The sequence below is a fragment of the Hemicordylus capensis genome, chromosome 6 (genome assembly GCF_027244095.1).
Source record: "Hemicordylus capensis ecotype Gifberg chromosome 6, rHemCap1.1.pri, whole genome shotgun sequence".
Lineage (NCBI taxonomy): Eukaryota > Metazoa > Chordata > Lepidosauria > Squamata > Cordylidae > Hemicordylus > Hemicordylus capensis.
In genome coordinates this window covers 111,411,860-111,426,304 of record NC_069662.1, presented here as the reverse complement: position 1 = coordinate 111,426,304, position 14,445 = coordinate 111,411,860, and the positions used below count along the sequence as shown (strand labels likewise).

Genomic DNA, 14,445 nt, shown 5'->3' with positions numbered 1-14,445 from the left:
TTCAAAATGAAACGGGCGAGGGGGGGACTTTTGAGAATAGGAGTTGATGATAGAAGTCCCTTCACAGTTCAGACCAGGCTTTCATTAAAATGACAGTGTTACTAATTTCCCAATTAGCCTCCTGCTGTTAGATGGTTATAACTGCCATTTATTAGGCTTGTAAGACACTGATGCATTTACTTTTCTTTATTTCTCAGAGACGTACTCATAACCCAGTATTTTGCTCAAGTAACTTTGGATAGTTATTAACATACAGCAGCTGTGAATACTTATCCACAAGGGCAGCCTGATGTCATTTAACAGAACAATTTGTTCCAACAAATAGACTTAGTCCTGTGGACCCTCTTCTGAAATACCCGAGTTGTAAATGTCTCAGGTTTGCAGCACCATTCAGTACTGTTAATCTGAGAAATGAACAGCTTGAGTATTTGCACAAGAGAGTTTTTAGAGCTTACTGACAATATCATTAGGCAGTGTCCTTCATTGTAAGGCCCAGGGGCCAGTGGCTGTCCCCATCAAGCCTAAGGACGGCCCCCTGGCAAATTATTTATTGGGCCTGTGCAAAGCTTTGGCTGAAGAGGAATAATCTTTGCAGTCCGCCTGGCACCATGTGGGGATTATTATTCTTACTGTGCAGCGCTGTACTTTGCCCAGTGCTGGCGGGCTCTGAAAACAGAGCCCTCTTCAGCTTGTTTGGAGTGCTGGAAATTGTCCTTCCCAGCACCTTCCTCCACAGAAAGGAGAGGAGAGCTGGTCTTGTGGTAGAAAGCATGACTTGTCCCCTTAGCTAAGCATGGTCTGCCCTGGTTGCATATGAATGGGAGACGGGCGGAGCCACCATTGGGCAAATGGGTTCGAAGAACCTGGGGGCCGTGCCTCACGGCCCCAGACGTATCCCCCGTGTCTGATGTCAGATGCAGAGGGTTATTTTGCTCCCAAACTGGGCCACGTAGCCCCGTTTGGGACTGAAATCAGCCTGCGCTGCATTGGCAGTGTGGCCTGAGTGACTCTCCTTGCCTTTTAAAGGCAGGGAGAGCTGATCTTGGGGCCGCACAGCACCATTTGGGAGGAAGACCACTCCCCCGCATCTGGCATCAGATGCGGAGGTGTGGCTAGTCAGCCCCCTGCGTCTGACGTCGGACATGGGGGGCGGGGCCAGGGATGAAAATAGAGATAGACTCAAACACAGGCCACCACCTGCCTCCCTCCGCTCCTGATGGGAGACTTGATGTTTGAGCACTGTAAGATATTCCCCTTAGGGGATGGAGCCGAAGGTTCCAAGTTCCCTCCCTGGCATCTCCAAGACAGGGCTGAGAGAGATTCCTGCCTGCAACCTTGGAGAAGCCACTGCCAGTCTGGATAAACAATACTGAGCTAGATAGACCTATGGTCTGACTCAGTATATGGCAACTTTCTATGTTCCTGGCTCTTAAGAGAGGATTCCTTCTCTCTTAAAAGGGCCCTCCCAGCCCCAAGAAAAATTCAGTTATGTGCAGAGGCCCACATAGTGGGAAATGGCTCTCACATTGAAGTGCTTTGTTTTTTTGTTTTGGCCAAAGTGACCCCCATTTGTGCAAAAGTACTTCCTCTTGTCTGTCCTAAACTTCCCGACCTTCAGTTTCATGGGATGACCCCTGGTTCTAGTGTTGTGAGAGAGGGAGAAAAATTTCTCTCTGTCCACTCTCTCCACTCCATGCAAAATTTTATTCACCTTGATCATGTCTCCCCATGGTTGCCTCTTTTGCAAACTAAAGAGCTCCAGATGCTGTTGCCTAGCCTCATAAAGAAGGTGCTCCAGGCCCCTGATCATCTTGGTCGATCCTCAGTCATCCTCCTCAGTCGTCACTGCTAAGGATCTCTATGGAAAACAATGGATGCAGTTGTGATTTTCATTTTTTTTTAACAAGGGAAACTGTAGGCAAGGTTTGGAATGGTACTTTGATTGAAATTTGGTAGGGTTGCTAAGAGCAAAATAAAATTTATTCACAAGCCAGGTCCAGCATACTACTTGGCCATACTTGACACAAGCTACTCGCTCAGGTATTTTTGTTTGCATGGTCACTTTGTGCTTAAGCATTAAATTTATTTGTTTAGCTGCACATGTTTCTCACTTGGAGAACGTCTCTGAAGAAGAAATGAGCAGGCTGTTGGGAATTGTCGTAGATGTGGAGTATCTTTTCACCTGTGTCCATAAGGAAGTAGATGCAGATACCAAGCAAGTCTATTTCTACTTATTCAAGGCAAGTTACCATTGTTCAAGGCAAGTTATTTTCTTTAACAAATACAGTGCTTCTGCCTTATATAAAACTATGCATCCCATTTGACTAAGTTTCTTTTAAATTTTCAATTTTATCACCTTAATAGCTTGCTGTATTGATCTTGGATCTAATATAACACTAGTTCTGGGCTAGATCCTTTCACCATGCATTGCATAATACCTTCATCTGTAGGTGGTTGTGGACTATGACCTAAAATTAGTCCATTTTGCTAGCTGCTTTCCTTAATACTATCCTTAAAGCATTCTGAACTTTAGTAGTGTTGGTGTTAAACAGAAAGTAGAAGTGTGAGTGATTTGTACTTCTGCTGTACAGTGTAAACTCATAAGCTTACCCTTGTGAGATCCATCAACCACCCATTTCAAAAATGATAGAGTGAAACAGCCTTTCTTTAGTTGTATTGTTTACTTTCTATGCCAGTAACCTGAGTCAGGGCTTCTCAACTTTGAATCCCTACATGTTGTTGGACTACAACTCCCATCATCCCCTGCCACAGTGGCCTTTGACTCGGGACAATAGAAGTTGTAGTTGAACAACATCTGGGGGCCCAAGGTTTGGAACCTCTCATATAAGTAATGAAGAGTAGACTGTTTAAGAGTACTTCTATTATATAAAAACAAACTTCATTGACTACCAGGTTTTTATTTAGTCATCTCACATTTTTCTTTAAAAACACTTTTCAACAGCTTTTGAGGAAGTGCATATTACAGATGGGGAAACCTGTTGTTGAAGGATCCTTGGAAAGTCCCCCATTTGAGAAGCCTAGTATTGAACAGGTAAAGTGCATACATTCTTGTCAGTGTGATCTTGCTTTTATCTGCCATATCTTTAAAAAGAAATCAGGCTTCCTGGCAATATAATTTTTTTTTATGTTGACAGGAAAGAAAGATGAATATTTAAGGTTTGCATCAGGATAGGAGCCCCCTCCCCTTTTTTCATGACAAGAGGCATTATAAATCACTTGCATGTATTTCAGAATTCAGCTTGCACTTTCATTGAATGTGTAATGCTTTGTTTTAGCTTAAGCAGTATTCTTTTTAATATATTCTTTTGTACATGTCTGCAGAAAGGCCTTTGTTCTTTAGTTCAGTGTCCCTGGAAATTGGGTGGGGAAAAATCTTGTAAATTGGAAAATCTACCATTAGCAATACAAAAGAGGAAGTTTAAAAGGAATCCAGTAGATGATAGCAATTTGTATGCTACAAGACTATAGGTAGGTAGTTGATATTTTTAAAAACCAAGATCTTCCTGATGTAGGAAGTAGTTAGCAATTTGGATTATACATGCACAATAGTGCCTGTACAGTTAAAATGAGGTGTCAAATAAGTAGTCTACCATTATAAGCCTTGAACATTATATCAGTCATAAAATATAACCCATCCATCCAATTCATCTGAAATTTGGCACAGAGCAACTAGGTGACAAGCGCCACCATCTCTCCGAATTTCATGCAGATCCGTTGAGAAATGACTGAGATACAGGAGTTTGAATATTGACCCCTAAGAAGCTGATTTCACTTGTTGGCGACCTAAATTCGGCCAAGGGTAACCTACCTTTCTGTTCTTTTAAGTTGTCCTTTTAAATCTATCAGACAATTCAGGTCCAAAATGGAATGCATTATTTTTGTTTGTATGAAAATATCCGTTGAATGTTTGTTGAGTTATTAGCTTTTGAAGTCCCCATTATAACAGGGTAAGCAACTGAGGGCACACATCACAGCACATGCCAAATGGCCTGATTGAGTCTTCTCAGTAGCAATCTTTTGCCTCAATAAAGATGGCTGCTGACTCCTTTTTCTTGTGGACCAACTGAGCCACTTTAGCAAGCTGAAATGTGTGTCTTATTTGATCTTATTCAGCACAGAGATTGTAGGCTTGCTGGGCCTCTTCTGTGTCTGTGGCAGCTGCTTAACAGTTACAGTCCTTTCCATATTTACTCCAGAGTTAGTCCTATTGTTAATGGGGGGCAGGGGGAGAGTTTTGTCATTATTCCTTTAAAAGTGGAGGAATAATGGGAAAAAATCCTTTTAAAAATGGTGGGTGGGGCAGGGCAAACAGCGGAAATTCTGTGTTGACCTTTAAGCATATGAATAATCTTTTTGACTCACCAACTCGACGGCACATTTTAGCTTTACTGGCATTGTCTAAAGATTTCTGAGTGTCTTATATACTGGAATACTGAACATGGTTACAGAGCAAATATCTGTATGGGCAACTGGATAGATTCAGTTACATCCTGCAGTGTTAAACAAAGACTGCAATTAGAGACCAACTGTACCAGGATATTTTGGTTTCTTAGTTTGCCTGATGTCAGATTGGAGTCACATACAAAAGTGAGCTTTTCTGCTATTTGTTATAAATGGACTATTCATCTAAGCTGAATCTGCCATGGGATCTTATGGCCCTCTGGATTGCTGTCATTGACTTCCGGTGCACTAAATTAGGCTAAATCATCTTCAGTATAAGTACTGTGAAACAGGTGTGTTACAGATTGAGACTGGATAGTGATTTGAGTCGACAGTTATTTGAATCCATAGCCTTTAGAAATGCACCCAAATATCCTGACAGGACCTATTGAACATCACTATTTCAGTTGAACATCCTAGTTAAGTTACCTACGTCTCTTGTCTTCATCTCATAAAAAATCCGACGTTAATAACCCTTCATCTAAATTTCATTTCTAGATGCAAAGTGTCAGTCAAATAATCTGTGACTGCCAGTGGCATAGTCATTAGCCAAACTATGTATTTGGAGACATCCAAGGATAAAAGAGTCTTTCCTTCATTCCTCTTAAGAGTTGGTTTTGGTGTGTCTTCTTGTCCTAAGCCATGCTGGTGCTCCTTCACAGAAGTAGAGAGGCAGGTGTGCATTCCCAGCAACAACTGTGCCACAAGGATAAAAATATGAACTGGACCACCTCAGCAAGTCACTAGCAAGAAAACAGAAATTATCATAGCATTAGAAGTCTAATTCTTCTCACAACAAAGCATAGTATTGGTTTGTATTTACCCTAATTGCCGCTTCTCATTTTCTGTCTCTTTTTAAGGGAGTTAATAATTTTGTACAGTACAAATTTAGCCACCTACCATTAAAAGAGAGACAAACAATAATAGAATTGGCTAAAATGTTTCTAAATCGCATCAACTACTGGCACCTGGAGACACCTTCCCAGCGACGGCAGAGATCACCTAATGACGACATTGCTGGCTATAAAATCAACTACACAAGGTATTGATTCATTATTTCAGGTTTTCACTTGCAACTTGTCAAATATGACCTTTTACATAGTGGGTGCCAATTGATCGCCACTTCCCATGCCATGTAATGTAAAAAGTAAGGCACAGTGAAACAGATGCCCTTAACTATGCATATACTGGCTGATGTACAGCACAGCAAAATGTGGGTGGTTGAGCGCTGCCTGGACTGCTGTGTGTGCCTAAAACACTGCTGCCTGGTGTTTTAGGCAAAGGACTGCTACACTCCAACTTGCAATGGCACAAACTCAGTGCTATGTCTGTTATTTCCAATGGAGGTAGTATTGTGCTTGTGGAATTTTAAATCACGGCACAACAGCCCTGTACCGCAACACCACTGGCTTTGTCTTAGGCACGTGCAGCAGCATGGGTGGTACACAACTGCCCACATTTCCCTACACTGTGTGTCAGCAGTCAGCTTTAAAGTGGGCTTTTTGTGGAAGATAAGTTGGTCGGTGACTGCAAGCTATGTTAGCCAAAAGTGCAACCTATGTGTTCAGGTGGAATACAGCTCTGACCATCAGGAGCTAGAAATTGGCTACAGGATTAGGATTTTGCCGTAATTCCTATCACATCTTATTTGTCAGCTTCGTTTGTGGTATTCTGCTTGTCAGTGTCAGTAGATGACTGAGCTGGAAAGACCAGTGGTCTGACCAAATGTAGCCATTCTTGTTTTGCGACTTAGACCCCCAAGATGTTCTCATGTTTCTGAATCTGGAGTCGGTGGTGTAGTGCTAAGAATATTGGACTTGTTGCAGCCATGAAGCTCACTGAGTGACTATGGGCCAGTCATATTCTTACCATGAGGATAAAATGTGGGGGAGGTCTTGAACACTGCTCTGAGTTCCTTGACAGAGGTGGGAGGAGATAAAAATGTAATGTGATCTTAGACATTTCAGTGTCTCTACTGGTGATCAGGGAGTCAAAATGTAGTGGGCTCATTAAATTGTCTGCTGTGTTTGAAGAGAAGATACAGTAAAGCATTTCATATTCTCCATAAACAGTTAGCAGGTTTTAGAAAGAGATGCTTTTCATGCCACTTTGAATCAGTTGTCTGGGTTTATGCCTTATGTTTTTTTGCTCCGCAGGTGGCTGTGTTACTGTAATGTACCCCAGTTCTGTGACAGTCTACCTCGATATGAAACCACACAAGTTTTTGGGAGAACCCTGCTACGCTCAGTCTTCACTGTGATGACACGGCAGCTTCTAGAACACGCTAGACAGGAAAAGGACAAACTTCCTCCTGAGAAACGAACACTAATCCTTACGCACTTTCCCAAGTAATGAATTTTTATTTATGAACTTCTTGAATATGTTAAAAACCAATTAAATTGAATTCCAAAAGAGAGCAAAGGTATTATGTGTTAAGAGAAATATATGCTAGGTCAGGTGCAGTTCACAAATAGTGGCGTACTTGCCCCACAGGCAGACTAGCTCCAGTTAGCCCCTGTATGAGGTCCAAGGCATAAGATCCAAATCTACATGCAACAGCTGCTGGTTGTGTTGGTGAGTGGTTGGAACAGTCAGAGGACATGCATCTTTGGGCTTGCAGCTCCTGTAAGTGAGAGATGGGCTGTGTGGTATCTAGACCCCAGATTAGGGATGTGCATGAACCGGTTCAGCGGTCTATTCACAGACCACCAAACTGGTTCGAAAAGCTGGCGTTTGAGCGGGCTCAAAGGTGTGTGTGTGGGGGGGGGTAGCTTTAAGGCACGGGTAGGGTGTCCTCACCTCCACTGCCTCATTTCCCCCTCCGGTGCTGCTTCCAAAACCGATGTAGTGGGGTGGCTTTATATCCTCTTGCTGCCCTGGTCAGCGTAATACCAGAAGTGACCGACACACATGCGGTTCCGTGCACATCCCTACCATAGATGTGTTTGGAGTTTCCAGGGTGTGACTACACACAACCAGACAGCTCTGAATAGGACGTTTGTGGGTAGTCCAAAGTATGGCGACTAGGGTATTAACTGGGATGGACATTGGGAGTATATCTTTCTGGTTCTCAAAGGAACTTCACTGGCTCTGGGTCTGCTTCGAAGCACAAAGTGCTTGTTCTAACCTTTAAAGTTTCCCAATGAAATACAAAGTTGTGATAATTACCTATAAAGCTCTTAATGGCTTGGGTCGAGGGTACTTAAGAGAGCACCTTCTCTGTTGTGAACCCTATCGCCTATTAAGATCATCTGGAGAGGTGCAGTTACACCTGCCTCTGACTCTTAGTGGTGTCTCGGGACTGGGCCTTCTCTGTGGCTGCCCCTGGGCTTTGGAATGCGCTCCCTGCTGAAATAAGAGCAACTCCTCTGTTCGCTTTTAGGAGGACCCTGGAGATATACCTGTTTTCCCAGGCTTTTAATTGAAATCTAAATTAGAATATGTTTTTATTGATTGAGATTTTATCTGTTTTATGAATTTTAATTGTTTTATGTTTTAATTTGTACACCGCCTGGAGATTTCTATATCAGGCATTATAGAAATACATTAAATAAATAAAAAAATAATAAAGCCATTTACAACTTGGGGCCTGAGGGCCTGCTCCCATTTCATTCTCCTCATGTGCTAAGATTTTCCTCAAAAGCTCTCCTCTGGGTGTCCTCACCATCAGAAGTGAGACTAATTATTGCTCTTTCATTGCGTGTTACTGTTTTATTACATTGTTTGTAAAACAGGAAAATTTTGCTTGAAAGGCAATATAATATCTATATATAATATTGCCTTTCAAACAAAAATTATTCTAAATTATTATTTTTATTTATTTATTTAACATATTTTTATACCACCCAAAACTTGCATCTCTGGGCAGTTTACAAATTAAATAAAAATAATAATTAGATGACTATTACCTCAGAAAAGATCTACCACATCATACTGTAAGATACATAAATCCATTCTTAGAACATATCATACAAACAAATATTCTATAAAATCTTTTTGTTAAACACAATTTTTGAGTAATACAAAATGCACAAAAGACATACAATTTAATGCTATCCTATCATTCTGTGAAGTGTTGTTAGTCTGAAATGAATATAATAAAATGTGTGAAATTTTATCTGCAGTGATAGCTTCAGAATTCATTTTTTGACTTGCTGTTAGGGAAGTGCACGGACCTGTTCAGAGGCCCATAAAAGGGCCTCTGAACAGGTTCGAATGACCAGCGGTTCAGCTGGTTCAAAGGTGGAGAAAATACCTTTAAGGGTGGGGGAGAGTGCTCTAACCCGTCCTGCCATGTTTCCCCCGTTGGCGCTGCACTTTAAAAGGGTCCAGCGAGGCGGCAGCGTACTTCCCTGCCACCCTGTTGCCTCGTCGGACCAGCAGTGACCGGAAGTATCCAGTGCGCGTGTGACATGCGCCTGGGCGCCAGATACTTCTGGTCTGAGGCAATGGGGCAGCAGGGAAGTATGCAGCCGCATTGCCGGATCCTTTCTCCATGTCCTTGCACTAGCACAACAGCATTTACACCAGCATAAGACTAGTTTGGGTGCCTTCCTTTATCCTATAGTATATTTTTATACAATAGGCAATTTGATGTATATTGGCCTACACATTTGCGTAGTATGTTTAGAGGATGGACCTTTTGTACTCTAGTGCATTAAGGTGTCCTTTGGTAGCATTTCCAAAAATTGACTTGCTTCATATCTTATTCATGTCAACATACCACAGTGTATTAAGTTGCTTATGGCTTTATAGTTGTGTATCTTGCTGTGCTACTTCGTATAGAGCCATAAAGATACCTATTTACATATTGTGCTGTAACAGGAGTAATTTATTCCTGATTGTTTATGTTTCGAATATATTAGTGGAACAGTAGCAAAAGGTATGTAATGAATTTCTCAAAGCTGGTGATTTCACAAAGAACAACTTACTCAGCAGGAAATTGCCATATTTATAGTGTCCACTCATGAGAGACAAAGGTAAAATCTCAGATTAGACCAATTAGATTTCTAAAACACTGTAAATTTCCATGCCTTTTTCCAGGCATTTAGGTTAACAAAATAGGATAAAATCTTGTTTTATGCTGATATGTGCTTTTATAACCAAATATATTGGAGCAAATTGTGGAAACAATCAACTGTTAGAATTTTTTAAAGCACTATTGATTTCTTTAGAAGAGTTAAGCATGTACTTTGCCTCTCCCATTAAAAACAATAAGCATATTTCATAACTTGGGCAGAACTATGAATTAATCGTTAATTTAATAAGTATTTTAAGCAGTTGCTTCAGTTAAGGTATTGAGTCATTTTTCTCTATGTCAGGCTTGGTAAAATGCCTATTTTTAGCCTACTTTCCTTATGAGATCTCCTGGCATTCCGTGTGTATGTCCGTGTGTGTGTGTCCCCTCGCCCATATGAACTTCGTAATGTTTGGACCAATATGAACCAAATCAGATACAGTTGTAGGGACACATAGGGACACCGCAATGGCATAGTTTGTGATGATGTCATCCACTCCAATTCAAGATGGTGGATGCTTGTTTGGGCTACAAGTGGGCTAACTTGTGAACTGCCTAACTGATTTGGACCAAATTTAGTCCAGTTGTAGGGATCGTGACAGGAAAGTAGGCAGATTAGTTCTTAGTAGAACAACTTGTTATTTATCACATCGATCAGTATCTTCTACTTTCAGAATTTTTCACATTCCACTTGCTGTCCCTCTTCTTAAGTTGACAACAACTCTTAGCAAAAACCACTTGGCACTGCCACCATCACCCTCTTCAGGTGTTAAAAAAAAGGGGAGAGAACACTGCATGTGAGTTCCGGCCTTAAAACCCCACCTGCTGTCCACACTTAGCAATAGCAATAGCAATAGCACTTACATTTATATACCGCTCTATAGCCGGAGCTCTCTAAGCGGTTTACAATGATTTAGCATATTGCCCCCAACATTCTGGGTACTCATTTTACCGACCTCGGAAGGATGGAAGGCTGAGTCAACCTTGAGCCCCTGGTCAGGATTGAACTTGTAACCTTCTGGTTACAGGGCGGCAGTTTTACCACTGCGCCACCAGGGGCTCTTAGCGTTTGTGTCTTCAAAAAAAATCTGTAACCATGGGCAGTGGGCAGGCGGGGTTCTCTGTGTATCAGTGCCAGGGCAGAGCTTCAGGGAGTATCCACAGGATGCTGTACTCACCTATGGAGTCTCCTCTCTTTTTAGTGTCTGAAGAGGGCTCATGTTGTGCTGCATTATTCTCTGCTAGTGTAGTATTTGTATCCATCTTCTCCACCCCTGCGACCCACATAAAAGACTGGGGTGGACTGGACATGCCTATCTGTATATGTTCTTGTTTTCTGCATAGTCTGAGAGACTATCATTTAATATTTATTTCAACAAAAAGATCTCAAAGTGCTTTACATAATGCAAAAAAAAAAAAGATTACTGGTAGTCCTGTTCCAGGGTGCACCTGAACATAGTGTCTGTCTATTCCACTGAAGGAAATAACAGGGCTAAAGTATGGAGCAAGGTGCAAGTCTGCCTAAGCGAGAACATCATGATGTTGTTTTAAGCAGGCTGATATTCTATAGGGACATCAATCCTGAAAGTGCTAACAAATGAGTAGTCCCTTGTGGAATGCACCAAGAAGGGTATTCCTTGTCAAAGTCAGTCCAGCTTGGTGGGAGCTTCAACAGGGAAGCACCATCTTTGCCTAAGTTTTCTGCTAGAAGAGAAAGATTTGTATCCACAATATGTGAGAATTGTGAATGAAATGCCAACATAATTTTAATAGTCATTCTTGTTATAACTGTGATGTTTCAGCTCTGTAGCCACTGCTTAGTAATCAAAGCTGCCGTCTCAACCTGCCAGTTTAGAATTTTGAGTGGGTTCTTATTTTTCAAAGCAAACTTCTCAACAGACTGCAGGGAAAGGATTAAGCTGTTGTATCTTTACGAGTGGGTACATATGTTATATTACACTTTAATACGTTACAATGTATTTCCTTAAAATTACAGGGCCTCCACCTTATAATGGGTAATAGATGTTTGTGTGGCCTGGACAAATATTTTGAAATTTCAAAGGACATTCAATAGTTGTATTTCCAAGATGTGATATATTGCCTGAAATGATATATAGTATAACTGTTTTTAGTATTTGTTTAGATTATTATAAATACTGTATATACAAATAAGGTGAAAAGTAAAGGTTTTCCAGCATGTTAGCATAAATGTGTTACTAGTGGGAGCTTATACCTATTCCCATACTAAAAGAAAATCTTTGCTAACCTAAATTCTGAAATTATCTTGTAAAAGCAATACCATTCTTGATAATAAGCTGGGTTGGGTCTCCACACTGAGCTTAGTTTTCTCGTTTTGTTTCTGGATTGCTTCAGCAATCTACTTTTGACAGACATTTCTATGTCTTTAAAATACTCCTATCACAAACAAGCTGCATGCTCAAAATCTCTTGATGTAGATTAGTTTCACCTTAACCAACAAATTGCATGCATAATCAGTAACTATTTCCTGCTAACTTGGCAAAGAGGCACCTTTTCACGTGGTGATTCTCTTTATTTAGCAGGGAGAGAGTAACTGGCCCTATCCACCCTCAGCACAGTACTTTCAATGACTGTTGCTGGTGTCTGTCTTATGGTTGTGTTTTAGATTGTGAGCCCTTTGGGGACAGGGATCCATCTTATTTGTTTATTATTTCTCTGTGTAAACTGCCCTGAGCCATTTTTGGAAGGGCGGTATAGAAATTGAATGAATGAATGAACTTAAAAGTAGTAAAATGAGTAGATCATACCGTGTCTATTCAAAGTGGCTGACATCCTTGCTAATAGTACAGAGGCACTGTGTGCAAAGCACATCCAGAGCATTTATTGTTGTTGTTGTTGTTATTTTTACATTTATATCCCGCTCTTCCTCCAAGGAGCCCAGAGCAGTGTACTACATATTTGAGTTTCTCTTTCACAACAACCCTGTGAAGTAGGTTAGGCTGAGAGAGAAGTGACTGGCCCAGAGTCACCCAGCTAGTTTTATGGCTGAATGGGGATTTGAACTCGGGTCTCCCCGGTCCTAGTCCAGCACTCTAACCACTACACCACGCTGGCTCTTAGTAATTCATTGTCCTGCTGCTCCGTGGGACAATTGTCACAGATTTCTCTATCCTTCGGAAGCTCTCATTACCACCCATAAATATGTCCCTGTAACCCTCAGTGCTTCTGAGAAAAGGAGAGATCAGTGGAAATAGCCTTCCCTACCTGTGCAGCAGGACTCTGGGTTACTAAATGCTGCTGAGGTGCTTTGAACACAGTGCCTCCATACTGTGGATCTTGGCCACTATATTTATAGGTAAAGTGAACCTCATTAGTGATTCGGACTCTGGGCCAGTCACTTCTCTCTCAGCCTAACCTACTTCACAGGGTTGTTGTTAGGAGAAACCTAAGTATGTAGTATACTGCTCTGGGCTCCTTGGAGGAAGAGTGGGATATAAAATGTAAAATAATAATAAATAATAAAATAAGGGTAATGGTGGTATTATTTTTGTCATGCCATTAAATGCTCAAGGCAGCTAACAATAAACCCAAACAAAATAGCAATAATGAAAGAATAAAAACAGCCCAGAATATACCCCATATAACAGCACAGCAACCAATAAAAACCAAGCCATCTGACAAATTTAAAGCTTGCCAAAAAAGTTTCCCCACCACAGTAGTGCAAGACTATCAGGGAAGGGAGTTCCAGAGGCATGGAAAAGGTGCTCTGCCATGTCCCAGCTTGAATGTAGTTTGGAGGTGGCACGATGCAGAGGATACAGCCATAATACAAACAGATTGATATGGGGAAAGGAAGCACTTCAGGCATTCCAGTCCCATGACATTTAGGACCTCTAAGGTCAAAACGAGCACTGGAATCAGGACTAGAAGCCAATGAAGCTACTGTAACAAGGGAGTTGCATGCTGTCAGTTTCTGGCTCCAGTCAACAATCTGAACGCAGTAATTTGAACCAGTTGAGGTTTCTGAATGCTTTTCAAACATAGCTTCTTTGAGTGCACTGCCGTGATTCTTATCAAGATTTAACTACTCCATGTGGGCAGATCTAATTTCTCTAGAAACTGATGCGATTGGTACAGCAACCTAAGCAGATAAAAAGATCCCCTCTTTCACCATAAGTGTCATCTGGGCATCCAGGCTCAATACCATATTCAGGAGCAGCCTCAGATTTTGACCCTGTGTTTTAAAGGGGAATACTACCCCATCCAGTGCAGACTGTCTTCCAGTTGCTGGATGAGCACTTCTACTGAGCAGGAGCACCTCTTCTTTATCTGGTGGTTATTTGAGATGAATAATTAACATGGTATATGTGATGTGATCAATGTACAAGGAAAGAGAGATTCCTGTGTCTACTGCCATTCCTCCTTTGGACACAGTGGGTTAATGGCGATCGTACAAAATAAAAATAATTGAAGTAAGAAAAAGCTGTTGGAGCACCATTCTGTACTAGGGCAGAAAGTAACTAGATAGCTCTGTCATCTCATATTAATATAAACTAGCTGATCCCGCACAGAGCATCTGTGCGCTCTTTGGGGCCAGCTGTTACCTCTTCTTCCCCACCTTCTACCCCAGTCTCTGCTTCCGGGTCCATCCGCCTCTCCTCTCCATGGCCACTTCTGCGCCCCGCCCCCCCACTTTCTTTCTCCCCTCCTGGGCCTTGCCTCCACGGCTGGGCCTGTTGCCACCGCAGCAACCAATCCTCCTGGGTGCACCTCAGGCAGTCAGGTGCATCTGCCACTGAGCCAATCAGCTGGGCTCTGGGACGCACATTCCAAGGCACACCCAGGGGAATTAATATAATAGATAATCTTTCTGTGTGCATATTTAATTAAACAGTGGATAGTTGGAGATGGATAATACTGTAATTATTAAAATGGGTGGTATCATCTGTCTTTGTATGTATTGTTACAGTCCATTGACCTCTCTCTAA

At 41.7% G+C, this 14,445-nt stretch overlaps 1 protein-coding gene across 13 annotated transcripts in view; it reads left to right on the top strand.

Annotated features, from left to right (window-relative positions):
* Positions 1 to 14,445, top strand: part of KAT2B (lysine acetyltransferase 2B) — a 63,186-nt gene that overhangs the window by 22,759 nt on the left and 25,982 nt on the right. For all 13 annotated transcript variants that reach the window (XR_008310257.1, XM_053264114.1, XM_053264121.1 and 10 more), the window contains exons 3-6: positions 2,095 to 2,240; positions 2,963 to 3,052; positions 5,322 to 5,503; positions 6,618 to 6,809. Coding sequence is in view for 12 of the 13 variants with exons in the window: in XM_053264114.1 (XP_053120089.1) it covers positions 2,095 to 2,240; positions 2,963 to 3,052; positions 5,322 to 5,503; positions 6,618 to 6,809 (610 nt within the window). In the remaining variant the exon portion in view is untranslated. The remainder of the gene's footprint in view (positions 1 to 2,094; positions 2,241 to 2,962; positions 3,053 to 5,321; positions 5,504 to 6,617; positions 6,810 to 14,445) is intronic.